At 38.6% G+C, this 18,161-nt stretch overlaps 1 protein-coding gene across 5 annotated transcripts in view; it reads right to left on the reverse strand.

Annotated features, from left to right (window-relative positions):
• The window catches only part of EVI5 (ecotropic viral integration site 5), a 269,819-nt gene that overhangs the window by 93,950 nt on the left and 157,708 nt on the right, over positions 1 to 18,161 (reverse strand). For 4 of the 5 annotated variants that reach the window (XM_066268645.1, XM_066268646.1, XM_066268647.1 and 1 more), the window contains 4 exons: positions 14,374 to 14,508; positions 10,812 to 10,952; positions 8,359 to 8,517; positions 1,647 to 1,793 (listed from right to left, as the gene is read on the reverse strand). In XM_066268645.1, the coding sequence (XP_066124742.1) occupies positions 1,647 to 1,793; positions 8,359 to 8,517; positions 10,812 to 10,952; positions 14,374 to 14,508 (582 nt within the window). The remainder of the gene's footprint in view (positions 1 to 1,646; positions 1,794 to 8,358; positions 8,518 to 10,811; positions 10,953 to 14,373; positions 14,509 to 18,161) is intronic. The other variant, XM_066268649.1, reaches the window with a different exon arrangement.

An 18,161-nucleotide genomic window follows, 5' to 3' on the forward strand; every position in this document is an offset into this window, starting at 1 on the left:
TAAAGGACTGACTTCCTTGAAACTTAGGGTTGTTCTTGAATTGTTCCAGCATAACAAGGTCACACACACACATTTAATCAGAACAGACTAGGTGCTAGATTGACAACACACTAGTCTTTCTTGAAATCTGCAAAAGGCATTATAAAAGATTAAATAAATCAATATACAATGTAAACACAGGGGAGATATGATCAGAGTCAGCATCTGTAACATTTCACAGAAGTATTAAGGAACAATTAACATATTTTTAAAATCTCAAAACAGTTTTTAAAATTCCCTGAAATTCTGAACCTGAGCCCATTGCTTAAATAAATTCAAAGAAAACAATTATTTTAATCAGCAAACTCCCCAAATATTTATTTCCAAAAAACACTTTACTTTGATTAAAATGTGGTAAGGCATTTGAGGGACAATATTAAATCCCAACAGTGCTATCAACATGTTTTAAAAAAAAACTTAGACCAATAATGAAAAAAATTACATTTAATTCTTTATTAAAAATAAATCAGCACAGACAATACAGTATAATAATATCTCAGTCAGATTTGATATAACCTCATGCCACATCATTTTATTTCTAACTATAGTCTCGTCCTATCCTTCAAGAGGGACTACTCTTAAATTAGTACAAATTTCAGTACTGCTTACAGATTTCTGTCAGTGTAAATTGTAACAGCCATGCATATTAATTAGGATGTAATTTCATCTCTGGATTTCAGTGACACTGATAAACCACTCAAGCTTCACTCTTGGTTTTTAATGACATCAGAACAAGTTGATGGAATTACAGCTTTATATGTGCCATTGAAAGTCTTATTTCTTATCATAGAATAATAGGGCTGAAATCTCTAAAGGGCATCATTCCTACTATCTCACCATGGAAGGATGGATGTCTAGTTTATTTTTTAACTCCCACAACGTGTCCTCAGTAATCCATTCTAATACTCAGAACACAGTCATCTCTTTAGTTATTTCTCACACACACACACACACACACACACACACACCCTCTCTGCCCACCCTACTTTTCATCTTCTTTCTCTTTCACAACAGTTATACTGTAAATTTATTTCAGGTAAAAATGCACTTGCATTCAAGTAATTTTTCATGCTTTATGAATCTAAACACTTCACACAAAAAAATAGAAAAATTTATTAAAATAGTAATGAGAAATGTACAGTTTTCCCAACCCGTTGGTACACACACACTCTTCTCTTGCTCTCTATCCAGAAAACATGTCAACATTCACTGCCCACTAATAAGGTATCTATCATAGCAAAGTAGCTTTACCTCTCTAAATTACTTTTTTTTTTTTTTTTTTACTAAGAACTTAAAAGCGTTGGTTTTATTAAAGAGCTACTGGTCAAAAGAAAAACTGCAAAGAGATACCAGTTTTAACTCCTTAGTTAACTTAATTTCGTGCACTGGCATTTAACCAAGTGATTGAAAATGAGGTTTCCTGCCTAAAATCCACATCAGAGCAAGATGCGCTAACCTGGTCTGAAAGCAACCACCAAACAAAATTCAGGAAAAGGTTCTGATAGCTTTATTTGGTTTTAAGATAATGTAATAAATGATGAGATAAAACAAACAAAAAAAAGCATTTTTATATTAACAAAAACAAACTAGCTACTTGATATAGTTACCTTGCATTCAATCTCTGCTTGTTTGCGCTTTGCTTCACTTAACTGAGTAAGCAGTCCTTTGTTCTGTGCAGAGAGATGCTGCACCTTCTCCTGTAGACTGATCACCTCTTGTTCTGCTCTTCGAAGATGGTTACTATTGATCTGGTTCTAATCATAATAAAAATATTCAGATTATATAGGTAATAGGCCTGAAAAATCTTACAAATTTCTATCTGTCCATTCATGCTTATAAATTATAAAAAAATGTTAGTATTATTAGTTATAGTCAAAGTTATTCAATAAATACTTAAAAACTAAAAAAAAAGTCTATAAATGGCTTTAAAAACAAAATCATCTAAAAGAATATGTAACTTCCAGGCCCTGGCCGGTTGGCTCAGTGGTAGAGCATCGGCCTGGCATGCAGAAGTCCCAGGTTCGATTCCCGGGCAGGGCACATAGGAGAAGCGCCCATCTGCTTCTCCACCCCTCCCCCTCTCCTTCCTCTCTGTCTCTCTCTTCCCCTCCCACAGCCGCAGCCGAGGCTCCATTGGAGCAAAGATGGCCCGGGCGCTGGGGATGGCTCCTTGGCCTCTGCCCCAGGCGCTAGAGTGGCTCTGCGCGCAACAGAATGATGCCTCAGAGGGGCAGAGCATCGCCCCCTGGTGGGTGTGCTGGGCGGATCCCGGTCGGGTGCATGCAGGAGTCTGTCTGACTGTCTCTCCCCGTTTCCAGCTTCAGAAAAATACAAAAAAAAAAAAAAAAAAGAATATGTAACTTCCATATTAGAAACTCTCATTATAGTTCAATTTACCATTTATGCAATAAATACCTATAAACTATAAAAAGATGGTCACACAGAACTTGAAAGTATTAATTGCTGAAATAGGCAACATGGTGCAAAGTGGGTAGATAGATACAGGAAGAAGATGAATTTAGTTCCTCTTTCCAATTCTCAAAGAAAGTGCAGGCCAACTGAAGGTACCATCGCCATCTACTGACTGTGAAACTGATGTTACGAATTTCGTTGTGTACATGTCTACATTCCTCCAATGCACAGCACATCTATTTTTATGGAGCATGGACTTTGAATTCTAGCTTACTATTTGGTGATTAAGTAAACTTAGTTAATATCTGAATCTCTATCTCCTCATTTGAAAAATACTACCTATTTCTCGTTTGATTGTCTTCAGAATTAAATAACACATGTAACAAGCTTAATATATAGTAAGAACTCAATAAACACTAGCTGCTTAGTGTATTATAATTATAGGGCATGTTTAAAACACACACACACACACACACCCTGACTCAAGTAACTTGAGAAAGTTCTTCCATTCAGGCTTGACCATGCCTGAATTTTCTCAACCCCAAATTATTCTCTCAAGGGTGTGAAACAGTACAAATGTTCATAACCAAAGAGAAATAAAATCTGGCTCCTCATTTAACAGTTCTTCAACACTGGCCAGGTTATCTAATCCCATCAAATTTCAGTACACTGGTATAAGCATAGATATTACCACTTGCATTTCAAGGCTGTGCTGTAAGAATTATATGAGAAAAGTTTATGAAATCAGTCTCATACAATGCCTGAAATTTAAAAGACAATAAAATGCTCAGTTGTTGCTATCATTATACCTTTTCTACCTCATTCTTTGTAAATGACCCTGCCTCCAGTTTTAATGAAAAAATCTGCAGCCACTATGGAAAACAGTGTGGAGATTCCTCAAAAAATTAAAAATCGAACTGCCTTTTGACCCAGCTATCCCACTTTTAGGAATATACCCCAAGAACACCATAGCACTGTTTCAAAAGGAGAAATGCACCCTCAAGTTTACGGCAGCTTTGTTCACAATAGCGAAGATCTGGAAACAGCCCAAGTGTCCATCAGTGGATGAGTGGATTAAAAAGCTTTGTACATATATACTATGGAATACTACTCAGCCATAAGAAATGATGACATCAGATCATTTACAACAACATGGATGGACCTTGATAACATTATACTGAGTGAAATAAGTAAATCAGAAAACTAAGAACTATATGATTCCAGACATAGGTGGGATTCCAGACATGGACAAGTGGGTGGTGGTTACGAAAGGAGGGAGGGTGTGGGGGGAGGGGGAGGGGCACAAAGAAAACCAGATAGAAGGTGACGGAAGACAATTTGACTTTGGTTGAGGGGTATGCAACATAATCAAATGTCAAAATGACCTGGAGATGTTTTCTCTGAACACATGCACCCTGATTTATCAATGTCACCCCATTAAAATTAATAATAAATTTAAAAAAATAAGAAAAATCTGGATCATCTAATAGATTAAAGCTCCAAAACTTTCCACTGCCTCTGGGTTTCTTCATCTTCATTTTTACTTATCTTTGTCTGTCTATAAAATTATAGTATTGTATTCAAAATGTTCCACAAACTTTTACTACTGTCATGCCTGCTATCATTAAAACAAATAGCTAGCCTGACCTGTGGTGGCGCAGTGGATAAAGCGTCAACCTGGAAATGCTGAGGTTGCCGGTTCGAAACCCTGGGCTTGCCTGGTCAAGGCACATATGGGAGTTGATGCTTCCAGCTCCTCCCCCCTTCTCTCTCTCTGTTTCTCTCTCTCCTTCTCTCTCTCCTCTCTAAAAAAAAATGAATAAATAAAATTAAAAAAAAAAAATAGCTATACTGCAGAGAGATATACCTCCAAGATAAGCTGCAAAGAATTCCCACAGATAAAACTCCTTGCACCCCAATTACAATTCTATGATCCAAAATTACAAAACACTCACACATAAACAAATCACAAAATTACCTATGAATGAGAAATAGTAGATAAAAGAGAGCAAGCATAGATTTTAAAGAACTCTAGATAATAAAAATCACAGAAAGTTTATAAAAAGAATTTATGTTTAAAATTATTAGACATAAAAAGAGGAGGCACAAACATAAGTAAAACATAAGCCACTGTCAAAAAAGTTTGGCAAATTTAAAAATAAGCAAATGTAATTTCTAAAATTAATATAGCCACTGACATTAAAAATTCAATTAAAGGGTTAAGTTGATAAAAAACAATAAAGAAACAATTAGTATCCCAGAAGTCAAGAGACAGAAAAGAGAATAAGAAAATATAAAAAATACTGCCTAATAGGGGTTGTAAGATAAAATAAAAAAAAAAAGGTGGTGAGAAATGATGTTCTAAGACAGGAATTTTCAACTTTATCCATTTCATGACTTTTGTTGAACCCAGAGAGGTGAGTTCAGATGCCAACAACAAGCCCCAAATCTAAAGAAAGATAAGGGCAGAAGCTATTAAGTATACTTCGGTTAGAATAAATATCAAACTGGTAGAGACCAGGTGTGGGCTGGCTCGAGAGTATGGCACCCAACGGGACATAGTTCACAACTTTCTTCTTCATGGACTCCCACAGGAACATACAAAAAAAGACTGATGAGAATCTTGAGAGAGACCAAGGGTATAGGTTTGAGGTGGGGGAAAAGCAGCCAATATAGGAAGAGCACTAACTCTTTCCTCCTTTAGAGAATAAAAGGTTTAACCTGATTAAAATACTAATCTCCTTGGATCACTAGGAAAACCTTTGTACCTGAGAAAGGGGTAGGTAGGACTGTATTTCAGGCCTAGGACTATAGCTAGGAGTCAGGCAGGACACTAACAAGGCCAAATACCCTAGATCTAGAAATAGGGCAGCCTAAGACTGAGGCTTTATCAGAACAATAGAGCAGAGGTGTTTTCTGCCCTGCCAGCTTCCTGGAACAGGTGACAGTGGAATACTGCTGAGACCAATCCTCTCTGAAGTGCTGTGCAAAGGAAAGAATAAAGACACTGAGTAAACACTTTGTCAAACCAGCCCCCAATCTAAAAATAAGATATTGTTAGAGGAATTTGAAGCCTGTGGTGTAATGAGGGTAACCACAGAAACAACAAACCTCAAACCCAGCCCAACTCCTGACCATATTAACTCAAACCCCCCACATTAAAATCCTAGAAGGAAAGAGGCACGCAGATCAGGCATAAGAAGGATTTACCTTAGTCTAATGTGCTACACAAGATACTGAGTTTTCAACAGAAACAAATTACAAACTATAGGAAAAGTTAGAAAAGACAAAATACTACCAAGAGACAAGAACCAGCCTCAAATATGACACAGATGTTGGAATTATTTGATAGGAAATTTAAAATAAAGAGTGATTAATATGCTAAAGGCTCCAAGGGAAAGGTGAAAAACATGCAAGATATTACCAGCTAGGAAATATCAGCGGAGAACTGAAAATGAAGTGCTAGAAATGATAAACATGCCTGACCAGGCAGTGGTACAGCAGATAGAGCGTCAGCCTAAGACTCTGAGGACCCAGGTTTGAAACCCTGAGGTTGCCAGCTTGAGCCCAAAGTCACTGGCTTGAAGCCCAAGGTCACCGGCTTGAGCAAGGGGCCACTGGCTTGGCTGGAGCCCCCCCATCAAGGTACATAAGAAAAAGGCCCTGGCCGGTTGGCTCAGTGGTAGAGCGTCGGCCTAGCGTCAGCCTGGCGTGGGGGGGACCCGGGTTGGATTCCCAGCCAGGGCACATAGGAGAAGCACCCATTTGCTTCTCCATCCCCCCCCTCCTTCCTCTCTGTCTCTCTCTCCACCCCCCCACCCCCCCCACCCCCCGCAGCTGAGGCTCCATTGGAGCAAAGATGGCCTGGGCGCTGGGGATGGCTCCTTGGCCTCTGCCCCAGGCGCTAGAGTGGCTCTGGTCGTGGCAGAGCATCGCCCCCTGGTGGGCAGAGCATCGCCCCCTGGTGGGCAGAGCGTCGCCCCCTGGTGGGCGTGCCGGGTGGATCCCAATCAGGCGCATGCGGGAGTCTGTCTGTCTGTCTCTCCCCGTTTCCAGCTTCAGAAAAATACCAAACACAGAATAATGATCTAACTTACACATATATATATATATATATATAAATATATATATATATTTATATATATATATATATTTTTTTTTTTTTTCATTTTTCTGAAGCTGGAAACAGGGAGAGACAGTCAGACAGACTCCCGCATGCGCCCAACCGGGATCCACCCGGCACGCCCACCAGGGGCGGTGCTCTGCCCCCCAGGGGGCGATGCTCTGCCCATCCTGGGCGTCGCCATATTGCGACCAGAGCCACTCTAGCACCTGAGGCAGAGGCCACAGAGCCATGCCCAGCGCCCGGGCCATCTTTGCTCCAATGGAGCCTTGGCTGCGGGAGGGGAAGAGAGAGACAGTGAGGAAAGCGTGGCGGAGGGGTGGAGAAGCAAATGGGCGCTTCTCCTATGTGCCCTGGCCGGGAATCGAACCCGGGTCCTCCGCATGCTAGGCCGACGCTCTACCGCTGAGCCAACCGGCCAGGGCTAACTTACATATACAGGGTGAGGCAGAAGTAGGTTAACAGCTATTCATATGGAAAATAATACAGTAATTAATATATAATAATATAACAAATTCTGTTTCATGTACTTACAAATGTAAACCTATTTTTTCTCTGCCCTGTATTATGAAGTGATTACCACAATATTTGGTTAACATCCATAATATCAGATAATAAATTGTATTAAATATAGTTTGCGAATATCTGATTCCTCAACCGTAAGTTCTTTGTAGGCTGGACAGTACATTGTAGTCACAAGTTCTCAAAACCATATTTGTTGAATTAGATTCATTCATCTACACCCACTATGAAATAAATCCTGAACGTGCCTTAAAAGCTGTGTTTTCATCTTTAATATCTATGAGATAAAATATGATTATAAAAATAAAACTTCCATTATACAGCTCGATTTCTACTTTTCATAATCTTAGTTATTTTTAATACAATAAAAATACAAAATAACTTTGAACAATATAAAACAAAGTATATTTATTTTACAGGATTTAAATATTCATGTTATGTTCAAGGTGGAATGATTGATTTTTGCAGGTAAGTATGATACATGAGTTAGCTATGCCCCCTATTGACTGAATAAGTGTTTGGAAACAAAATGACATTACAGAGAACAAAGAATCCAGTCTGAACAAATGCACCACATAAAACCCAAATGTACCTTTTTAATACAAATAGATTTCATCAGAAGGACCTTTCAGAACTTAAGTATATGTAAGATAGAGTTTATTAGAGACAGGAGGACTTGAGAGAAAAGGAGTATAATTTTGGAATTGACTACTCAGAATCACCACATTACACAACTTTAGAAAGCATTATCTGCATTCTATTTTATATTAGTGGTTCTCAAACAGGGAAATTTGCCACGACATTGGCAATGTGTGGAGATACTTTGGTCATTACAGTGTGGGGTGGGGGAAGGGAAGGCATTCAGTGCTACTGGCATCTGTGAGTAGATGTCAGGGATGATGCTAAACATCCTAAAAAGCACAGGCCAGTCCCCACAATAAAGACTTATCTGGTCCAAAATGTTACTAGTGTTGAGAAATTTTGTTTACATGAATATTCCCTCTCAAGTTGTGTAACAAGGCAGGCAACAAAGTCAAATGGAGTATTATTTACTTGTTTAAACTTTGTTGAATGGGTCAAAGACATTAAAACTCTGATATCAAAGAACAGAATTTTAGCCCTTTTTACTTGGGCTACAAAATTGTCATCTAGACAGCTTTATATGTTCACCTGTTACTTTTAGTCTAGGGATGATACAATCTGTGCATAAACTTTTGATGTGCTAACAATATTTTTTAAAGCTATTGAGCTTTCTACCATACCTGTGTTTCCATTTCCATCATCCTTTGTTTTATTTCTCTTATTTCTGCCTGTGTTTCTGCTTCTCTAAGTCGAATGGTCATCAGTTCATCTTGTAACTCATTCACCGCATTTTTCTTAGGTGGGTCTTTCCATCTCCCAGTAGTACGAGCTAAGTGGCGCTAAAACAAAAAAAAATTATATTGCAACAAATCTTCCCAGTATTTTATTTAATCCCCAGAAAGTGTAAAAAGTTAGGACTATTTTCCTCTTTATTAAGGTATGAAAATGGAAATTGTGATTGGTAACCTCAGAAAGGTCACACAGCAGATCTCTCTGCCAGTAAGTTGCAGATTTAGGAAAACTCAAATATAGCTCAATATTTTTATACTGTGCATAAATTATTGCAAACAATACAATTTTTACCCTAATTTTTAATGAGATTTTCATATCATTTGTAATAAAATCCCAAGAAAAGGGGAAAAAAAACCCATGAAGCTATTCATGAATTAAGGAAGCAATATTTGAAATTAAGAACAGTGTTCTCAAAATACTCATGGTAAAAGTATTGGTTTGCTTGTTTTTAATTTCCAGTTTATTGCTGCCTAATAATTTGCTAAATAAATAAATAAATAAAAAGCAGCAGCAGCAGAAGAAAGAAAAGCTACAGCCATGCCAAAGACTAATTTCAGTCTTTGCTAGATGCATCACTTGCCCCAATTCAAACCAAAATCACTACTCCAAAATACTGTGTAGGCCCTGGCCAGTTGGCTCAGTGGTAGAGCGTCAGCCTGGCGTGCAAGAGTCCTGGGTTCGATTCCTGACCAGGGCACACAGGAGAAACACCCATTTGCTTCTTCACCCCTCCCACTCTCCTTCCTCTCTGTCTCTCTCTTCCCCTCCTGCAGCCGAGGCTCCATTGGAGCAAAGTTGGCCCGGGTGCTGAGGATGGCTCTATGGCCTCTGCCTCAGGCACTAGAATGGCTCTGGTTGCAACAGGGCAACGCACCCTGGTGGGCGTGCCGGGTGGATCCCGGTCGGGCTCATGCAGGAGTCTGTCTGACTGCCTCCCTGTTTCCAACTTCAGAAAAATACAAAAAAAAAAAAAAAATACCACGTAGTTTTTGTTTTCTTCTCTCCCTTTCGTCTTACAGATTCTGTTTTTTCTTATCCCTGTCAACAGTTTCCCTCATATGTGAATAAACTGGTTGGCATATAACTAGTTAAATATCTGATCTATCTCATGAGATACCAATTTTCAAAAGAAGTTAAAAATTTATAGACAAATCTATATTCTACTGTTTCACACTGAAAAATGGATTTCATGGCAACAAAAGAAATATGTACTATATAAAAGATTATTTCCTTACAGATTTTTAGAAAAAGATGAATAAATTACAATGGTATGACAACAAAAATATTATTTGATCTCTATTTTATCTTTAAGAGTTAAAAGAGAGAAACAGTTTGTAAGTGCTCTCAGTTGTGTACATTATACAGGGTGTTTCATACTTGACATTCATATCCTAGTGTTGATCAACGACTTCAAACTCACATGAATTGAATGCTCAAGTTTTATCCTCTTTTTATTATTTATTTATTTTTTAAAGAATTTACTTATGTTATCAAAGATAATGGGGTGGGCCTGACCAGGCAGTGGTGCAGTGGATAGAGGACTGGGATGTGGAGGACCCAGGTTCAAGACCCTGAGGTTGCCAGCTTGAGCGTGGGCTCATCTGGTTTGAGCAAAGCTCACCAGCTTGAACCCAAGATCGCTGGCTTGAGTAAGGGGTTACTTGATCTGCTGAAGGCCCATGGTCAAGGCACATATGAGAAAGCAATCAATGAACAACTAAGGTGTCGCAACAAAAAACTGATGATTGATGCTCTCATCTCTCTCCGTTCCTATCTGTCTGTCCCTATCTATCCCTCTCTCTGACTCTCTTCCTGTCTCTGTAAAAAAAAAAAAAAATAATAATAATAATAATAATAATAATGGGGTATTAATTAAAATAGTACCATATATGTTTCAGGTGTTTATCTCCATGGTACATGATCTGTATATGTGCAGCATGTGTGTTCATCACCCAAAATCAAACCATCTTCCCGTGTATTTGGCCCCCTTTACCTCTCCTCTCCATCTCCCCAACTTCTCCATCTGGTAACCACCACACTCTTGTCTATGTCTATGAGTCTCATTTTCATATCTCACATATGAGTGAAATCATATAGTTCTTAGCTTTCTCTGACTGACTTATTTCACTTAGCATAATGTTCTCAAGGTCCATTCATGTTGTCACAAATGGCAGTATTTCATCTTTTCTTATGGCTGAATAATATTCCATAGTATATATGTACCACATCTTCTTTATCCAATCCTCTATTGAAAGGCACTTTGTCTCAATGTCTTGGACACTGTAAATAGTGTTGCAATGTTACCCTCTTTTTAAAAAGCACACAAAATACATTGATATACCTGCCAGTGCTCCTCTAAATCTCTGACTTGTTGTCTAAGTTCTTTCAAACCCATAATAGCTTCTGCTTCTCTCAGTTTTACCGCAATGAGTTCTTCCTGAAGCCTTGCAATGTTATTCTCATCAGGAAACGAGTTGTTTCTCTAAAGCAAGAGAAAATTTAATTTTGGATTTTCAACTTTAAGAAATAAAGCATATAAAATATGAGCTATTTTGTCCCATAAGTAATTATACTTAATTTGACATAATTTGAGATATAATTCACAAACCATAAAACTTACCCTTTCAATGTATAGTCATCAGTGGTTTTTAAGCATATTCACAGGGTTGTGCAACCTTCAACACATTCTAATTTGAAAATATTTTAATCACTCCTAAAATAAACTTTTTACCCATTACCAGTCATTCCACATCCCCCCCCCCACCCTTGGCAACCCCTAATCTACTTTTTGTCTCTATGGATTTGCCTATTCAGGACATTTCATATAAATGGAATCATACAATATGTGGCCTTTTATGATTAGCTTCTTTCAATTAGGATATTTTCAAGGTTTATCCTTTTGTATTGCCAAATAATATTCTATTATGTAGTTAGATCACATTTATTTATCTATTCATCAGGTGACAGAAATGTATATTTACACTTTTTGGCTATTATGAATAATGATGCTATGATTATTTGTGTAGAAGTTTTTCTGTGGACCTAGGTTTTTAATTCTCGAATATCTATCAAGGAGCAGAACTGCTAAATCAGATGGCAATTCCACATTTAATTTTTAGAAACTATCAAACTTTTCCAAAGCAGCTGCAGTGTTCTACATTCCCACCAGGAATATGTGAGGGTAACGAAGGAATGTGTGAGGGTCACTACTTAATTTTGAGACCAGAAAGTCTAACTCTGTTTTATTTCATAAAATAGTAATCAGTGCTACAAAGCAATAGGATTAAAAATGTGTTTCAACATGGCAATAAATTTACTAACCTGTGATTAGGACTCCAAATGAAGCATAAACATCATTTACATTTTATAGATATATGGAAAAGAATAGTATAAAATCTGTTTTGTTGTATTTTCTCAGCATGTCACCTTGGAAAGAAGTGTAAAATCTTTGTACATTTGTCTCTATTTAGATCAATGGTCACACAATTAATACCAAGGTGATCTAAATATTTGTTTCAAGGGTACAGGATTTAGATTACTCTCCTACCATACTGAAAGACCCACCTTAGAATATAGGGTATACCTGTATTAAACTGCTCTGGGGAGTGACCAAGAGATTCTAAATTAGGCCCCCAGTAAAAGCTCCCTAGGTAAAATGGGTACTAATGAGTTTAACTTGAATCTATAAAATTTTCTATCTTTAAAATATTTGATGGTAGACATGAAAATTTTAGCCCACAGTGATGACGGAATAAAGTTCTTCTTGCCAAATAGGCATTTTTATGATGAACTTTAAATACTTTCTCTACTGAAAATCAGACATTCACTGCACACGCACGAAAGGAGAACATGCATGAGGAAATCAACCACAAGAAGCATGAGAGCTTCTAGTTTCCTTTATCCGCCATACCATGAATATCAACAAAGTTCCTTAAGAAATCCACTTTCAAACTGGACTCAAGGTCATTTCTTACTACCAAAAATTCAAAACAGAGAGATTTCAGACTCTCATTTAAATCATGGGACCCAGGCCCTGGCCGGTTGGCTCAGTGGTAGAGCGTCAGCCTGGTGTGCAGGAGTCCCGGGTTCGATTCCTGGCCAGGGCACACAGGAGAGGCACCCATCTGCTTATCCATCCCTCCCCCTCTCCTTCCTTTCTGTCTCTCTCTTCCCCTCCCGCAGCAAGGCTCCATTGGAGCAAAGATGGCCCAGGTGCTGGGGATGGCTCTGTGGCCTCTACCTCAGGCGCTAGAGTGGCTCTGTTTGCAACAGAGCGACGCCCCAGAGGGGCAGAACATTGCCCCCTGGTGGGCGAGCCAGGTGGATCCCGGTCGGGCGCATGCGGGAGTCTGACTGCCTCCCTGTTTCCAGCTTCGGAAAAATGAAAATAAATAAATAAATAAATCACAGGACCCAGACTACCCCTAAGACCAAATATTCTGTTAGGTATTTCTCATAGTATTGTTGTTGGCCTTTTCTCATATAGGAGAATAAATTTTCCAAAATTCATATAAAAACAACAAGTAGATTTCTAGCAAAATTATCCCAATTACTGACTGTAGCTATATCCTCCTCTATTTTATCAAAAAAATAGTTAAGAACAACTTGAGTCTGTGATGTCCATTATTATGAGCCTTTGATTCAATAGCTAGATATTACCCAGAGGTGAAAGAAAAATACTCAACATGGAGCCCAAGCCGTCAATGATTTAATAGATGAGAAAAAGAGTTTGTTATCTAGAACACAAACTCTTGTGTATGAGGGTTATAAGAAACCTAAAAGTGTTTCTACTTCTACTACTCATCTAATCCTTAAAGTTCTTTAGTGACTTTGAAAAGCGGTAAGTTAGCTTCTGTGGCATACCTCAGACTAAGATCTTTCTATATATCCTGAGGTGGCTTACTATAGCTTGGGAAGTTTAAGTTATATTCAGATGAAAATTTCCCTGAAATGTTTATGTATTAGTTATATCCAACTCTTACAGATGAAGATATTACTATATTTGAGGACAACAGTTAACTTCTATTCCCTAAGTTTCTCTTCTCCAATATTTAAATTATTCCTATTAAAATTATCCTGGTTGGGGCACTGACGATAGCTCCATAGCTTTGCCTCAGGTGCTAAGAAAAGCTTGGTTGTTGAGCAACCAAGCAATGCCCCAGATAGGCAGAGCATCGCCCCCTAGTGGGTGTGGTGGGTGGATTCTGGTCAGGGTGCATGCGGGAGTCTGTCTCTCTGCCTCCTCTCCTCTCAATGAATTTTTTTTTTTTTGTATTTTTCTGAAGCTGGAAACGGGGAGAGACAGTCAGACTCCCGCATGCGCCCGACCAGGATCCACCCCGCACGCCCACCAGGGGCGATGCTCTGCCCCTCCGGGGGGTCGCTCTGTCGCGACCAGAGCCACTCTAGCGCCTGGGGCAGAGGCCAAGGAGCCATCCCCAGCGCCTGGGCCATCTTTGCTCCAATGGAGCCTTGGCTGCGGGAGGGGAAGAGAGACACAGAGAGGAAGGAGAGGGGGAGGGGTGGAGAAGCAGGTGGGCGCCTCTCCTGTGTGCCCTGGCCGGGAATCGAACCCAGGACTTCCGCACACCAGGCCGATGCTCCACCACTGAGCCAACCGGCCAGGGCCTCAATGAATTTTTTTTTAATTATTCTGGTTGTTTTTATCTAAAAGAACTCTAACCTCCATTTTTACCCTTAAATATGGGGCTTTGAATAGTATGGCAACAAGAAAGAATAATTGGGAAGCGTATTTTTTTCCTTTCCTCTCTCAGTAACATGTAAGGTTTCTAATGTGTAAAAACACCAAGTCTAAATTAATGGCTCAATAAGTACTTAACATGTATCTATTCTAACCTAAGACCCGTCTAACTTGGGAGTAACAGCATTTGTGTTGCTCTCACCTTCTCTATGTCCAGGACTTTATCCTGCATCTCCTTTAGGGCACACTGAGACTCAGCTTCACTCAGCCGGGCTTGAACCAGTTCCTTCTCTAGCTGTAGCACAAAATCTTCATTGTAGTTGGAACTGCATTTATGCTAAAAATTATAGACATAGACTGAAATTCCATGAAGCATAAATGCATATATACAACAGAAGTAAATGCAATTGTACAACACAGTTATTAAGGATAACCAAACAGTGTAAGTTCTATCTACCAGTATTTTCAGCATATCTCCTCCAATTAACTTTCCAATGAATAAAAAAGTCCAGCTTTGATATTCATAGAGATGATCACATTATTGAGTGTTGGTAACAGGTTATTACAGTAATCAAATCCAATTTCTAGAAAATATCTCTTTTAATCTTTCTATCCATTCAGGTACTAAGAATTTGTTCTGACTCTGCAGAACTGCACTGTGCAATAGTGTAGTCATTAGTCACATGTGGCTGTCGAGCCCCTTGAAATGTGGCTAGGCCAAATGAAGAAAGGTTGTGAGTGTAAAATACAAACTGAATTTTGAAAATATGAAATACAGAAAACAAAATGACTCATTAATAACTTTTATATTGATTACCACTGTTCAAATAATATTTTGAATACACTGAGCTAAACAAAAATATTTTTATCTGTAATTATTAATTACAACTTTTAATTTGTCATTTTAAATGTATATGTGGCTCACATTATATTGTTATTGGACAGTACTGGTTAGAGACTACAGAAGACAAGTACACATTTACTGAAAATTCTATTTTAATCTAATAGAAATAAATACAAGGAATCCACAATAATGTCAACCATCCTAAATCACAGCAAAACAAAAATATATTTTCTTAGTAATGTAGATCTTTTTGAAGATATGCATGGAAATGATCTCTGGAAGCAGAGAAAAACGCTGATGCTGCAGTAACAAAGTAACCAGAAAAGCTTGAAACCTGTCCATTCCCTTTCCTACTCTCTAATGTGAATTACTAATACAGCCACTTAAGAAAGCCCTTTTTAAACCAGTTTCTATACAAAAAGTGTTCTAAAAAAGCAAAAAGATATCTAATTCACTACTGTAAAAGACTTCCTCAAATAAACTATCACTTCACTTTTTTTTTTTTTTTTTGCATTTTCTTTTCTGAAGCTGGAAACAGGGAGAGACAGTCAGACAGGCTCCCGCATGCGCCCGACCGGGATCCACCCGGCACGCCCACCATGGGGCGAAGCTCTGCCCACCAGGGGGCGATGCTCTGCCCATCCTGGGCGTCGCCATATTGCGACCAGAGCCACTCTAGCGCCTGGGGCAGAGGCCACAGAGCCATCCCCAGCGCCCGGGCCATCTTTGCTCCAATGGAGCCTTGGCAGCGGGAGAGGAAGAGAGAGACAGAGAGGAAGGCGCGGCGGAGGGGTGGAGAAGCAAATGGGCGCTTCTCCGATGTGCCCTGGCCGGGAATCGAACCCGGGTCCTCCGCACGCTAGGCCGACACTCTACCACTGAGCCAACCGGCCAGGGTTTTATCACTTCACTTTTAATTCATGTACTAAAGAAAAAGTGGTAACTCAAAATTTCAAAACAGTTACAGAGAACAATCTCTTACTGAATTAGCATGAGGAAACAATGGTTTCTTTTACTCTTTAGTATATTGGAACAAAACAGATGTCAAACTAAAACTTTATTTAAAAACTACTAAGTGCTTAACTAAAACATATTGGTACTCCCTTGCTCCAGTTACCTAAAAAGATGTCATTTTTTAAGCGAACAGTTCACTTAAGCAAATGAGGACTTTTTAATTCAATGTATTAAATAATATTTTTCCTAGTATTTTCTGATATTATTAAACATTTCAACAGAAGAAGTACATCTGCAACAGGTATAGCATTTTAGCAAATACTTATTTTATCAAATAGAGAAAGGTAATCTTTTGGAATGACCACACTGCAGGTGCCATAATTTTTGTTTAATGAGATCCTAGTTACTTTACGAATAATACTAGGGTTTCTGCTCTTACTCTAAAGCTCTGAGAACTGCAGTTCAGGTTTGTTGGCTAAGGCTCTAGATTAGGAGATGCCAGGAATACATCAAAGCCTAATGGCCCATTTGAGAATGGACTCATTGATCTGGTAGAAATCAAATGATCCAATCAAGCACAAAAAACATGTACTGATATTGGGAGAATTTTTTTCAATAAAATTTACAAAACTTCTAATTGTATTCTATTGTTCAAGTGATAAATTCTAAATTCCAGTTTATGTCATTTTTTCTTTCATACTTCCCATCTGTTCCTCAACACTGTAAATGAGCTGTAGTCCTTGATAAAACTGCTCTGATTATTAACAATACCAATACCTAATAACAACATAAAAACTCAGTGAAAGCCCTTTTATTCAGTTCTTACCTTCATCAGCCAAATGATTATTCTTAAAGCTTTCTCTTCCCTTAGATTTTGTGGTGTTACTCTTCCGTAGTTCTCCTACCTATCTTCTCTGTCTCCTCTACCAACTCTATTTCAGACAAGTAGCTATGTCTGGTGTGTCTGTATCAATTAGTAGTCCCCAATACCGTGCTTCCTATCAATCTTTCCATTAATTTTCTTATTTTGTAGATCCATCCCATTTTATTTCATCCATTGTTTATACAGGTTTATACATGTAGGGAGTGTCAGAGACTGTCTATATGTATCAGATATTGTCTTTATACAGTCTACTTAGACAAAAAAGAATGAAATTACCAAGGAGGCATCTATAAAATAGCAAAAAAAGAGAAGGTGTTGGAAGAAGGACAGGAAGAGGGACAGGAAGAGGAAGAAAACATACAATGATGAAACTCTAGGGATGATAGATAGATAGATAGATAGATAGACAGACAGATAGATGGATAGACAGACAGGCATGACCCTTAAAACTATATTTCCATCCCAGATCTTTCTGTTAAGCTAGATTCATATTCACAACTTCCTATTGGTCTTCTGCATCTGGCTGGCCTCATATTCACCTCACATTCAACATGTCAAAACTAAACTCCCTATCTTTTCCTCTTAATGTATATGCTGTTTTGCTAAGAATCCCATCATTTAACACATGACCAAGTCACAACTTCACCTCTTATATTCAACCCATACTATTCAATCACAAAACCTGAGTAATTTTTCTTTCAGACACCTCTTGAATTTGTCTGTTCCCCTCCACCTTCATTCTTTTTTATTCATGTCCTACATATATCCTACAGTCCTACATAGATCCCCTCCTGTTGTAGCTCTTACAGTGGGTATCATTATTTAATATTTAATGTTACTTTTCACACTAAACTGAAGTGTAGAAGGCATTTTTACAATTCTTCCATGTAGGCCTTATTGTTTTGAGCCTGGAAGTTTTGATTCCATGTATCTTAATACAAATGCATTACTGAAAACTATACAAACATTGATATACTTCTTTTTTTAAGTGAGTGGAGGGGAGATGGAGAAACAAGACTCCTGCATGGTCCAGAACTGGGATCCACCTGGCAACCCTCATCTGGGGCTGATGCTCGAATCAACCAAGCTATACTCAGTGCCTGGGGCTAATACTTCACCCAATCGGGCCACTGGTTGCAAGAGGGAAAGACAGAGAGAAGGCAGAGCAGGAGAGGAAGAGAAGCAGATAGTTGCTTCTCATGTGTGTACTGACTAGGACTTCCACATACTGGGCCGACACTCTATCCACTGAACCAACTGGCCAGGGCCATTGATATACTTTTAAAAAGTATTCAGAATGACTCTAACT

The sequence above is a fragment of the Saccopteryx bilineata genome, chromosome 3 (genome assembly GCF_036850765.1).
Source record: "Saccopteryx bilineata isolate mSacBil1 chromosome 3, mSacBil1_pri_phased_curated, whole genome shotgun sequence".
Lineage (NCBI taxonomy): Eukaryota > Metazoa > Chordata > Mammalia > Chiroptera > Emballonuridae > Saccopteryx > Saccopteryx bilineata.